Source organism: Vulpes vulpes, chromosome 12, assembly GCF_048418805.1.
Source record: "Vulpes vulpes isolate BD-2025 chromosome 12, VulVul3, whole genome shotgun sequence".
Taxonomy (NCBI): domain Eukaryota; kingdom Metazoa; phylum Chordata; class Mammalia; order Carnivora; family Canidae; genus Vulpes; species Vulpes vulpes.
The window spans coordinates 49105206-49119163 of record NC_132791.1 but is presented as its reverse complement, the minus strand read 5'-3'; the positions used below and the strand labels follow the sequence as shown (position 1 = coordinate 49119163).

Sequence of the window (13958 nt, the reverse complement as noted above, 5' to 3'; positions counted from 1 at the left end):
TATGCTGTGATTAGCTATGAGTCAAAGGGCCTTTTCTTCCCACTACTTGCTTCATACAGGAAGGCGTGAAGAAAGCTGAGGGCAAAGTCTGAAGGCTGGAAGGTCTATCACTGCTCAAACTCTGCGTCTCAGGGATAACTTGGGGCCCCACCCGCTGGGGTTCTGGGGGCTGCGTGCAATGGGAAGAGACACAGACCCCCAGAGGCTGTGAAAGAAAAGAGAGCAAAACATCCATAAGGGAGCTGTCCGCACTTCCCTCTCCCACATCAACAAGGGCTTTTGGAGGATTTCCTCTTCTCTTATCTCGCGTGCAACTCGACTCCCTTGAGGGGCAACGTAACAGGCAGTGAACAAGAGGCCAAGCTCAGGTCCTCAGCTTGGTGGGATCACCAGGACAGCCCTGTTTGGCCCCTGGAAGGAGGAGGCCAAGACTGGAGGAGCTGCTAGCTGGAACCACCACAGGGATACGTGATGGCTTGAGGTCAAAAAGCTTTTAGCTTGTCTCCTGCCATCCCGGCATTTTAGCTCTGGAAAATGAGCTGTGGAACAACCCTCAGTAGAGAGTTTACGGGTTTCCCTCCAGCTTGCAAATTGCCTCCCCTCCATTTTTCACGGGCAGGCCCCGTTTTGTTTTTTTCTCTCCCTTGGATAACATGAAAACACAGCAGAGGATATCCCGTCACGGAGTTTGTTTCCTCTGACAAAAACAAAAGGAAATGCCCTGCCTCGGAAAGCACCTACTCCTGGAATCTCAGGGAAGCAGGGCCAGGCCTAGAGGGAGGGAGGGAAGGAGACCACCAACCAGAGGGCCCGGCGAGAGGCCCCAGCCCCAGCCACGCAGTGGGTTTGTCTCTGCCAACACCAGGCATGAGGCCTGGCACAGAAACATTATTTAATAGAAATATGTTGAAAAAAGAAGAAAGAAAGTGGGGGAGGGAAGAGAAGGTTTGAGAGAGAAGGAAGGAGGACAGTGTATAGATGAACAGGAGAGCTAGCAAACTAGCACTGTGATGAAAAGTGTCACTCAGAATCTTGACTTCTCCATTTATTGGCCTTGTGACTAAAGGCAAAGGGCTTAACCTCTCTGTGCACTGTCGCTTCAACAGTGACATGAAGGCAATAGAGGTACTGCCTTCCAAGCCTGTTAGGAGAATCAAATGAGAGAATACATTTGAGGCCATCAACAGAGCACCTGGTGCACAGGGAGGGCTCAGGTAAGTTCATTTTGATCATTATTAATTATTACGAGCCTTTAAGTCACGATTCCGATTATTCATTCATGTAACAAGAAACTCAGGTTCACCACATCGAGAGAAAACAGGGAGACAAGTAAGCAGGTTCAAAGCCCAGTGCTGCTACCTACATAAGTACTTGGGAGCATTAGCTTCTTCAACTAGAGAAGAGCGACCATTTTTGGTCCAAATACTGGTTTGGTGAGGTGATGAAGTTAAATGAGATGATACACATGAAGTGGAGGATACATGCTTGGCTTCCGGCCAGGGTCATCAAGTGACAGCGCTACGGTAGTTAACTCCGCCTCCACGGAAGGGCCAGGCCAGCACCCAGGGCCCAGGCAGTCATGTGGCCTGGCAGAGTGGCACCCAGGGCCCAGGCAGCCATGTGGCCCAGCAGGGTGGCGGGTGGACCTCTGCAAGCCGCTCAATAAGCCCCGAGACTATGACTGTTGCTCCTCAGGCTTGGGGGCCCCAGCACCTCCACCGACTCCTAGTACCCCAACCCTCCACAAAGGCCGTCTCCACAGCATGGGAGCCACTGCCTCCTCACGTTTGTCACAGCAGGAGAAAGCAGCCATGTTCTGATCTGAACTCTCTCTTCCCAACCCTTTCTGTTGTTTTGCCTCAGGGCAGTCCCACCCAACCACATTTTAAAGGGAGGAGGCACAAGGTAGACAAACAGTACATGCCACCGACACTAGCAGCACACAGGTCCCTGAGGGCTCTGCCAGGCCCCTCCTCATGCCGCTGGCCCCCCAACGGGCTCCTACCCCAAAGGACACACGGAAACGCAGAAGAGGGGGAAAGCCTGACCTGCTGGTCTTCCTTCAGGAGGTGGCCCCCGCCCACCGTCATCAAGGCCATGACAGCCATTCCTGGTGTCCTGGGCACCTCGACCCTGGCCCTACCACAACGGAGGCAGAGGCGAGGGCAGTCCATGTGCTTGACCGCCTGTCTCTACCCCCAGACCCTGTGCCTGGGTGACAGGGCCTCTGCACCCTCACACCAACCCCCTGAGAGGAGGTGCTGTACTGTACCCACAGTAAGGATGAAATCACCAAGGCACAGAAAGGTTAAGTGACTTACGTAGTGTCTCGCAGCTAGAAAATGATGGAGCTAGGATTTGAAGGCAGACAGTGGGACCCAGGACCACCTAAGAGAGTGGGTGTGATCATGAAAACAGACCTTTGAGGCAGGGTATTGGGGGGCATCATGAGAGGCTCTGCTAGAGGGGAAGGAACACAGATCAGAGGCTGACACAGATAGTGTCTTCTCTGGCAACAGAACTCACTGAGTCCTATGCCCTCGCTCTAGATGGGAACAGAACCCTGCAGAGGGGCGAGGCCTGAGGAAGAGCATTCTATGCCCTAGGGGTGACACCACGGCTCTGAGCCAGGCCTCTCCATCCATACTCAACCCCTGCCTCACTGCTACATCTACATTTTTTTTAAAGGTTGTATCTATTTATTCATGAGAGACATGGAAAGAGAGGCAAAGACATAGGCAGAGGGAGAAGCAGGCTCCCTGCAGGGAGCCCAATGTGGGTCATGACCCGGGGTCATGACCTGAGCCAAGGCGGAAGCTCAACCGCTGAGCCACCCAGGCGTCCCACTACTTCTACTTCTTCCTCTGAATCTGCACATCTTCACTCTGGCCCCTTGCCCTCCCTCTATAAGGTAGTTTTACAAGAAGCAGCGGTGAAGCCAGGTTATACAGAGTCCTCTGGTGAGTCTATCTGCTGCTACCTGCCATAAGAACTAAGAATGCAGGGTCGTACACTCTACCACTGGGTTAGACCAAAGCTGCAAAGATAAACACCCAGCCAGGAGATTAGGATCCAGAGTGGAATGTCTTCTAATTACCCAAGTTTGTGAACACTTTGTATTTTCCTGGGGGTTGGGCGGGGAGGTCCTCAGCAAATATGCGATAAAGAGGGAAGAAAAAGCTGCTTCCAATTATACAATCTACAACCCCATCTATAGTGTTGAGGGGGTGGTCTTAGTGTCTTAAAACAACACAAATTCATTTTCTGACACTTCTGGAAGCCATAAGCCCCACATGGGTCTCCCTGGACTGATACAGAAGTGTCAACAGGACTGCATTCCTTCTGAAGGACCTAAGGGAGGGCATGTTTCCTTGCCTATTCTGCTTATAGAGGCCACCCGCATTCCTTGGTGTATGGCTCCCCAGGGTTCAAAGATGGAAGCATCAAGCTGGGCCTTTGTTGGGTCACATCTCTCTGGTTCTCCTTATCCCCCTCCCCGTGCACTTTAAAGAGCCCCCATGACTACACGGGCCTGTGCAGATAATCCAAGGTAACCCCCCATCACATGTTCTGCTGATCATAGACACTAATTCCAGCTGCAAGGTAAATTCATCTTGGAGAGTTAACATATTCACTGGTTCCAAAACTAGGACATGAACATTTGGGAAGAGGGGAACCAGGGGGGAGGGGGCCATTACTCTGCCAACCACATTATATGATTAATAGTTATTGATTAGGGGCACCCGAGTGGTGGAGTTAGTTGAGCACCCAACTCTTGGTTTTGGCTCAGGTCGTGATCTCAGGGTTATGATCTCAGGATTGTGAGATGGAAGCTGGCATAGGGCTCTGTGCTTAGCAAAGAGTCTGCTTGAGGCTCTCTTTCCCTCCACCCCTCACTCTGTCTCTAAAATAAATAAATATTTTTCTTAAAGTTATTTATTAGACCCTAATGCAAGATTTTAAAAATTATTTACCCCCTGTAGATTTTTAGGTTGACATTGAGCATTTTTCATTAGAGCTGCAAAGGATTTAATTTTTTGCATCTTATAAATTTCAACATTTGCATCACTTTTTAAAGTATTTGAGTGAATATGAATGTGACGATAATGTAACTGTCAAACATGTAACATGTTTTCTCAATACATGCACTATACTCATTTTATACCCAATTACTCTGAACTCACTGTTACTGCTCAAAAGTCAATTAGGTGTTTCAATTCTGCTCCTAGATCTGAGATGGGAGTTCTCTGCTGCCTGCTCCATTCTGGACAAAAAAAAAAATCAGAAAAGAAACGGGATGGCCATGTGTTTTACTGGGTATAAAATATACCTCACTTGTAAAAGGTCAAGGGATTATTAGATTAGATCACTGTACAATCCGAGAGTCTGTGCAGAAGCCAGAGACAAAGCAGGCTCTATTGAGAGGTGGGCTCTGGAGGCTCGAATACAGGGTGCCTCCAGACCCCCAGCCTGCCTGCACCGTCACAAGGACCCTGCACCACACCAAGCTAACTCCCACTCATATGCAGGCTGCAGCTTAAATCCTATCTCCCAAAAAGAGCCCTTTCCAGATCCCCTCACGCATCCAGACTGAGTCCCCTTGACATTCTCTATCATGTTCCCTTGCTTCAAAGAACTTAGCATGATTTGTGCAGAAATTGTACGCTTATTTGATGAACAATGTCCTCACCCCTAGACCACAAACTGCATGGCAGCAGGCAACTAGAGTCACTTCTCCTATCACAGCCACTGTGCTCAACAAAGTGCCTGGCATATAACTGGCACACAAACATTTGGGTTGAATTGAATGGATAAATGATTACCAATGTAGTCTCCCAAATGCCTTGATCCTGGTAAAGGAGGTGGGATTCTGGATAAGGGAAATAGGTATCCTGGTCACTGGAGAGGTATCTGCCTCACAATAAATAAGGTGGAACTGTATGTTTAAAAGAAGAAAGAAGAAAAATCCTTCGCATCACCTGTAATTTCCAGCACTTCCCTGAAAGAGTAAAGCCCTTAATGACAAGAAATAGTATTTCTGTGTTTAGCCCAGGGGCTTGTAGGCTTCCAGAGTGGGCCATACCCTCAACCATCTCCTCTACTGAAGCAGGCCACTGCTTCCTCGTGTCCCCACAGTAAAGACACACAGCTTGGGGCAACGCAGTATCTTCACTGACTCTTTTCAAGGTTCCAAATGGCTGAGGGTGAGGGCAGGGGAGCAAAAGGAGGAAAAGGCACACATTTCACAGCTGCACTCCCCTGCTGAGGCTCATACCTGGTGCCTGGTATCTCCACCTCTAAGCATGAGTGCTCAGGGAAACTTGGCTGACTAATGTAGAAACAGGAAAAAATTTTAACAGCCTCACAATCCATACTGCAAATCCCTGAGATGGCATGATAACTGGGGAGAAGTGGGATCACCCAAGCTTTTAGTTCTTCCTCCATCCAGTGTTTGAACCAACATGAGATTAAGACATTTTGCTCGGGGCCCAAGCTCATTCTGAGGTATCCTGGCTTAGCAGCAAAGAGCGTGGGGGCCACTGTGAGGCACGCATGAGTCTGAGGGTCGTTCACCCACCCACACGCCATGTGACGCAGAGCAGGTCACGTAACCTCTTTGGAGCTTTGATTTCCTCTCCAACTACCCAATGAGTTGTTCTGAGAGTTCCGTGAAATGAGGCTATAAAATGGCGGCCCTGAGTATGCAATGAGCTACTAGCTCAGGCTGAGTTTACCTGGACGTTCTCCTCGGTCACCTCAATCTCTGCCGTATAGATGTAGTCAATCAGCTTATTCAGCGTCCTCCCATCCACATCCTTGATTTCAATCTTCTTGGCTTTACTCTCGGACATGTCACCTGCAGTCCAAAACAAAACCAAAATGGACACAAACTTGGTGCTTAACTTTCAGTCTCCTGCCCTGTGTTGGCAGCATAAAAGCACCAGGAGACAGCAGAAGGGATTCAGGCATGGAGGAGGATAAAACAGCTGACATGTAGGTCACACCAACTTTGGGTCTGAAATCATTCGAATTGGTCTGAAGCCAATTCAAAGCATTCCCCATTCTATTGGTTGCCCATTTCCATTCTGATGGCACATCTGTGTGCAGTAACTCATTCAACCAACATTTCCTGTAAATGTATACACACAGGGCCAGGAAAAGGAGCACGTGGTCTGTCCTCAAGGAGCATGTGGTCTAGCATGGCAGATATATAAAAATACCTGAAGAGTAAGAGCTTCCTTGAGATCTATACAAAGTACCAGCATAACAACAACACAAAGTCACATTTACTGAATGCTGTGGCTAAACACTGTGGTAAGCCCTTGGAAGTGGTGCCTCTTTTCGATCTTCACAATCACCCACGAGTTTCATTAATATTATCCCCATTTTACGGATGAAGAAAATGAGGCACAAGAGGGTGGCATTTCATTTTGCCCAAAGTCACACGTGTAGGAAGGGGTCAGGCAGGGACTGAAACCAGGGAGGAGGACCCTAGAACCCACACTCATAATCACTACTCTATACTAAATCTCAAGAATGCAGAAGATGGAGCAGCAAATCCTAGGAAGCCATCCTAGTAGGAGGTTACATTTAAGCTGGGTATTTCCACAGGCAGCAAAGATGAGGGAGCACGAGCTGGATGCAGGAACCTTGTAAATGCAAAAAAAGTATCAAAAGGACAAATGTGGGGAACAGTGAGAGGCTGGGATGGGGTGACAGCAAGAGGAAGCTGGAGAGGTACCAGGGTTTGCGGAGTCCTGTAAGTCGTGCAAATGACGTTGGACTTCATCCTAAGTGTAGCAACACTAAAAGGTTATAAACAGAGAATGATATCAACAGATGGGTATTTTCAAATGAAAGTTTGAATGCATGGTGGAAGCTGGATCAGAAGCAGGGAAAACAGTTGGGAGGCCCTGATAATAATCCAATAAAGGAAGGACAAAGCCTGTGAACTAGGGCAGCAGTAGCACCACATCTGCTGACCTGAGGCCCCGACCTTTGGTCTGTCCTCTCTAGATGGCACATGGGTTTATTAATAGCCAAGTTCATTCCACAAATGCTGCTGCTGATTTCAGAAGGAAGAGACAGGCCAGACATGTGTCTTTGTAGATTGAAATAAAGGGCAACTTGACTGCAAGAACAGGGATGCAGAAGCCCTTGTGTATGAAAACAGAGCCTGGGTAGTTGTTTTCTCTCTGTGGAATGTGGGCAATGGAGCCAAGAAAATAAAGTACAGTACAGTGTGTGGGCTGCAGACGCCCACCTCCAAGTTTCACGGGCTGCACACAATGCCTCCACCAATCCACAATTCCCATCCAAACACAGTCAGAGATGTGAATGAGTCTGCGACAGAGAGGCAAGGGAGGAAAAACACTGTGAACCCTGCCCACTCCCTCCACTGCCGAGTCAGGTAGACCAGAGACCTCCCCCCCTCCCTGCTCTGTCTTCCCTCAGGCTGCTGGTAGAAGCTGGTGAAAAAGCCTCAGTACCAAGGGCCTTGTAGCAGGACAGAGGGATGAAGGGAAAACAGGAAAGGATAGTGGATTTCTACTGTACCCATTAGACAGGCTCTCACCATCTCCCCCTTGAGTTTATTCCAAGACCCATAAATAAAAACACACACCCAAGAAAATCAGAAGTTCAACTCATCTCTTTTAACAGCTATTAAGAAGTTCATCAGTAAGAGTCCAGTTGATAAATATAATGCAAACGATAATTACAGTCAATTCTTTGGTTAAGAACTTGGGCCTTAGAAAAAAAGACTGAAAGAGGAAACCACCCGAATGCAAGAACCATGAGATTCAGTAGCCCTTATGTGAGTGCGAAATCAGAGCCCAACCTGATTGTTTCCTCTCTGTGGAGTCTGTACCTGAGAGTCATATTAGTCAGTCAGTTTTGTAACTTTGGCTAAACAAGTGCAAACTCCTGGAATTATATGAAAATATAAGTGTATATGGGCAAAAGTTGTTTATTTCTGGGGAATGAAAGATCATTCTTACTAATCAAATGTACAGCAAACATTAAGACACAGTTTTCTAGATGGTGGAACTTTAGGGGATTTTTTCCTGCTTCTTTAACCTGACTTTGATGTTTCTAATTTTCTAAATGAAGTGCTTAAGACTTCAATAAGCAAGGAGTGAAAAAAAACATTGTGAAAGAAAAATCATGGCCTCAAAAACAAAATCTATGTTTTAAGAAAGTTCCCTTATAGGAAGTTGGAAACCTGACACAGACTTGTCAAATCCAATCTTACTATTTCTTAAGGCTGAGCAGAAATTACTGCACCATACTAAGGCTTCAGCTTAAAACATACTCTGAAAGTGGTCACAATAATAGCTACTGCTGTGTGCCAGCACCTCTCTGCTAAGGGTTTACACACATTGTTTCATTCGATCCTTGTAACAACCCCAGGAGGTAGGTACTATTTCCATTTTACAAAATTACAGAACTGGCATTTCAAAAGGTATTTGCATATAGCCAGTGAGCGACAGGGCTGGTATTTGCATCTTGGCTTAACTATAGACCGCATTTCATTTCTCATAAATCCCTGTGTAATTTAAACCTAACCCTAACTAATGACCTCGATAAAAGTATTCCCAAACAAGGCTTTGGTCCAAATTCTGAGGACAACTTAGTACATAATACCCAGGCAAACAAGAACCAAGAGGGATGAGATCTTATCAAGGTTATGTGTCAAAATATCCTCAACACCTAACAAAGTGCTTGGCATATAACAAGCCCTTAAAAATTACTTGTTGGAGGGAGGAAAAAAGGGGGAAAAAAAGGGGCTTCCTCTTGGTATCTCATAATTCTAAGGACTCCAGTAATTCCTGAGGGGCAGGAGCCAAAAAAGGCTTTGTCATTCTTGCTCCTTTCCTCACTTCTACTACTCTGACAAAATATTTCTAGAAAACAAAACATGAGCCCTATTCATCCTTCCATCTTCAAGGTCAACCCAAGAGCCCTCTTCCTCTGTTTTTCCCTAGAGGCCCAGCCCAGCCAGCTCACATTTGAACTTTCAGAAAATGTTAGGTGCACATCCTTTTAATCCCTTCCATGTCTGTTTGTCATCAGTATCATGCATGACTGTTCTTCCAAAAGGAACATGATTCAATCAAGGGCAGATATTCGTTCGTTCATTCATTCACCAGCTCATTCATTCACTCATTCATTCAACAACCATGTATCAAAAGTCCCTGTGTGCCAAGCACTGTGGTAGGCCAGAAGACACCAAGATGAGTAAGTTATGGCCCTGCCTTCATGGAGCTCAGTCCAACGGAGAGAGAAACAAGTAAACCAACAATTACAAAGTATGTTAAATACTAGAAAAGAGGGCTCAGCTTAAAGTGTTCTTAAGCAGGGATTCCTGTACCCTGAACTGTACGCATAACGATGACCACACAGGAACTCATGAATGCTTTTTAGAGGATAGACTCCATTGTTGTTATCAGACTGATTCATGATGGTTAAGAAATGCTGATCTAAAAATGAGATCTGGAGAAGGAGTCATAGTTACTCAGAAGAGAAGTTGAGTATGAGGAAGAATATATATTCCAGGCAAAGAGGTAAGAAAGAACACCACCTGTTCTAGATCCCTAAGAAGTTGAGTCTGGCAGAAGCACAGAGTGCAGAGGGAGGAACAGGGAGACAAGACTAGAAATATAAGCAGGATCTAGACCACCAGACAGCCTCATGGGCCATGCCAAGGAGTTCAGACTTCATTCTGAGAGCAGTGGAAAGCCCCTGACAGACTTTAAGAAGCTAAGGGATCCATCATATTGATATTTTGGAAAGTCGCTATAGCTACAGTGTAGAGAATGGCTGAGGGTGAACAAAGAAAACAGGTGGCAGGTTGACCAGTTCAAAGGCTACCGCAGGAAATTAGGTGAGAGATGATGGTGGCATGGACTAAAGGACTAGGTCTTAAACTTCTTTAAAGCCTCAGGCTGTACCTTAGGACCTTGTACATAGGCATCTCTGGGAAACACAGAGAGCCCAGGACAGCAAGCAATCCCATACTTCCATCAGGCCAAGTGATGATGGGCGTTCATACCCTGAGCCCACGTAGTCTTTATTTTTTTTTAAGATTTATTTATTTATTTTATTTATTTATTGAGAGACACAGAGAGAGAGAAGCAGAGACATAGGCAGAGGGAGAAGCAGGCTCCATGCAGGGAGCCTGGCGTGGGACTCAATCTTGGGTCTCCAGGATCACGCCCTGGGCTAAAGGTGGCACTAAACCACTAAGCCACTGGGGCTGCCCCCACGTATTCTTTAAAACTTGGTTCCTTTACCACCATATGATGGGGTTTTTTTGTTTTGTTTTGTTTTTTAAAGATTTATTTATTTACTCACTTATTTATGATAGACACAGAGAGACAGAGAGAGGCAGAGACACAGGCAGAGGGAGAAGCAGTTCCATGCTGGGATCCCAATGCAGGACTCGATCCCAGGACTCCAGGATCACACCCTGGGCCAAAAGCAGACGCCAAACAGCTGAGCCACCCAGAGATCCCCGATGGGTTTGTTTTAATGTACCTGGATGACACGTAGGGACCCATATGGAGTACAAATACTCTAGTACACAGGACCCATAGTGAAGGGCATGACAAAGAAGACAAAAACTGACTTAGCTATTGGGGTAAAATTAGCTTCCTTGGGGATGGAGGTGCTACATAGGGAGGGAGCAGGGGAATCTAAGGTAATCCATATTCACAGGACAAAGATGGGTGGAACACAGCATTGCTGGCCTCTACAGTGGCTGTGCTAAAGGAATGCTGCATGTTACTGATGGCCCATCCCAGATCTTCTCACAAGCTGGTTGCCTCCTGACACTCTCCTGTGGGCACTCAGATCTGTTTCACATTCTTCCATGTTATTCTGGGCAGGACAGGTCAAGGAACAGGGTTGATATCTGGGGCACTTGGGCAATATGAACTCAGGACAAAAAAAAAAAAAAAAAAATGTGTTAAGCCTGAGTAAAAAGATTGTAATCACATCATTCAAGTCAGAAGAATGTCACGAGTATTTCCTTTTCATTTTGGCCTTAAACATGCTGAGAGAAATGGATTGAACAAGAGTCAGCTGGGCCTTTTCATGACTAAGTTTATGGATTTTGAAGCTGAACCTGATCATCAGATCAAAATTTTACAATGTTATTTTTTGTTTGTTCCTCTTCACCAAGGTTTAAGCAAAACCAAGGAGCCTCAAAAAATACACATCTCATATATTGTTGATTGAAGTATAAGCTGGTACAGCTGTTCAAAACACTTTGGATTTTTGACATGTACCTCACAAGTCTTTAAAGTGTGCATGCCTTTATTCTAGGGATCTATTCTAAGGAAATAATCATAAGGTAAATAAGATTAAGAGGCAAAGATTCCCATTACAGTATCACTTATAATAGCAAAATACTAGAAAGAATTGTTTTCTAACCAAAAATGAAATTGATTTTCAATTAGGATATATACAACGGAATCTTATGAACCCATTAAAATGATGATGTAGAAGTGATTTCACTGATGTGAAAATATATTGACCATATAGTGCTGGTTCAATTAAGCAAATTTTTTTTTTCAATTAAGCAAATTTTCTTTGAGCACCTACCACTTGGAAGATCATGCTAGTCAGTGGGGAAACAGTGGTGAATTCAGGTATAGTTCCTAACTGACTGACAAGAGCAATCAGATATTGAAGAAGTAATAAGATAAGCAATAATACTAAAGACAAGCATAAAGTATCACAAGAGTAAATAACAAAAGAATTTAACTTAATCCAAGGGGGTCATGGGAAAGCTTACCTGAGGAAGCACTGCTTAAGTGGTAATGAAAGATGAATAGGAGTTAGGCAAGGAATCAGGGGGGAGAACATTCCAGGGTGATGAACAGCAATTTTTTTTCAAGTATACACCTTACATCAACTATGTATATATACAAAATGAATTAATTTATATTAAAATTTTATTTTGTATTTGTATATATTCACAAGTATAAAGTCTGAAAGGATATAAACCATAATCTATATGTTATAGTACATGTGGGGTTTTTTTTATTTTTGTTTTTTGGCTTGTCCACATCTTTCTAATTTTTTTTTCCCTGCAGTGAACCTATGTGAGTAGTATTCAGATAGATAGATGGATTGGTGGGTATAGAGACAGAGAGATGGCTGGCTGGCTGGCTAGAAGGATGGTTGGATGGGCAGTAATCAGATTCAATTGAAGATCTGAGCTAGGCATCACATTAGATTGTGTTCTTTTTGTTTTTCTCCCCCCTTCAATGACTAGAATCTAAGATCTGCTCCAGAAGCATCTTTTCTCTTTGCAGAATCACCTTGTTTTTGGTTAGGCACTTCCACTCCCCAGAGGCAAGTTCATTAGCAACTAGTAGAGCCACAACCACAATTCCAGATAGATTTCCTCTCTCAACACTGGATTTTCAAAACCACACACACGAGAAGAATGACTGGCAGAGCTACTTAGTGAAGCTGTAACTAAATAATTACTGCAAACAAAATGAATTATTTTAAAGACAGAGAGATGGATGGGAGAGAGGGAAACAAATACAACCTTAGTATTAGAGTTTGAAACTACTCCAGAGAGGATATAGCTCAAAACTTCCAGGCAATCAGGACGTCTGGGTGGCTCAGTGGTTGGGGGTCTGCCTTTGGCTCAGAGTGTGATCTTGGGGTCCTGGATCGTGTCTGCATCGGGGTCCCCGAAGGGAGCCTGCTTCTCCCTCTGCCCATGTCTCTACCTCTCTCTCTGTGTCATAAATAAATAAATAAATAAATAAATAAATAAATAAATAAAATCTTTAAAAAGAAACAAAAAAAACTTTTAGGTAATAAAATGAGCCTATTTTCTAAGACATTTTCCAGGTTACTAATTCCCAGCCAAGGGCTCACAGAGAGATAAGAGTGGCTTGGTCCACTTAGCAGAGGCACAGCTCCAAGTTGAAACCAGCTCCTTTACATGATGAGCCAAGAGGGAGCCACAGGTGAGGAATTCTCAAAACACAAGTGCTAAGTCATCCCCAACTAGAACCACTCTTGCCCAGGAGAGGCCACACGCCATATAAAGAAAAGGTAAGATCCTATGTGGCAAAAATTGGGCGCCTACACTCACCCATTCCTAACAAGCCCACATTCATTCTTTCAGATTTCACTTACTTACTGTCTCCTAAACACCACACCCTGTGGTTGGCTCTGAGGATTCAACAGTGACAAGATGTAGTCCTCAAATGCCCAATGCTCACAATCCACTATGAAGACATTTCATTCATTTGAAAAAAAACATCTGACTCCTACTGTGTACCAGATGTTTAGGGTATGGTAGCAAACAAGCCCAACAACAGCCCCTATCTTCATGGAGTTTACAGTCTAGTGAGGAGAGAAAGATAAAGAACACGTTGACAACCAACAACAGGATTTTCAGACAGGGATAAACATTATAAAAAATATATATTGGGGAACTGTGGCAGGGGTGGTTAGAGGAGGCCTCTCAGAGGAAACACCTAAGCTATAAACCGCAGGATGAGAAGCAGCTGATACACCAGATGCCAGAGCACAGGGCACAGCAGATACCAACAAACAGACAAGAACAGAGAGTGATAGTGACTACACTCAGAAGCAGCACTGGGTACTTGGTGAACATGGGGAAGGGACATACCTGACCCAGTCTGAGGGTCTCACCCAGCCCACCTGGCCTTCAGTCAGCAGTGATTTATAGAACAGGGGAGATGCTGTGAGGTAGTGAAGACAGGATACTCCACCCACAGGTTTCAAGGAATTCAGTCTGCCATGTGAACTAGTTGGACAAGGCTATTTGGCATGTACAGGAAACAGAGACTCTCTAGAAAGCTGGCAAAGGTGATGAAACCAAATGCCAGATGGTGAAAATTTATGTCTTATTCTCCCCTCCAAGCCCCACCATCACTTGTCCCAAATCTCTTGCACACACC

At 45.2% G+C, this 13958-nt stretch overlaps 1 protein-coding gene across 17 annotated transcripts in view; it reads right to left on the bottom strand.

Moving 5' to 3' along the window:
- The window catches only part of KLHL3 (kelch like family member 3), a 271050-nt gene that overhangs the window by 71891 nt on the left and 185201 nt on the right, over window positions 1-13958 (bottom strand). For all 17 annotated transcript variants that reach the window (XM_072728520.1, XM_072728519.1, XM_072728521.1 and 14 more), the window contains one exon: window positions 5736-5857. In XM_072728520.1, the coding sequence (XP_072584621.1) occupies window positions 5736-5857 (122 nt within the window). The remainder of the gene's footprint in view (window positions 1-5735; window positions 5858-13958) is intronic.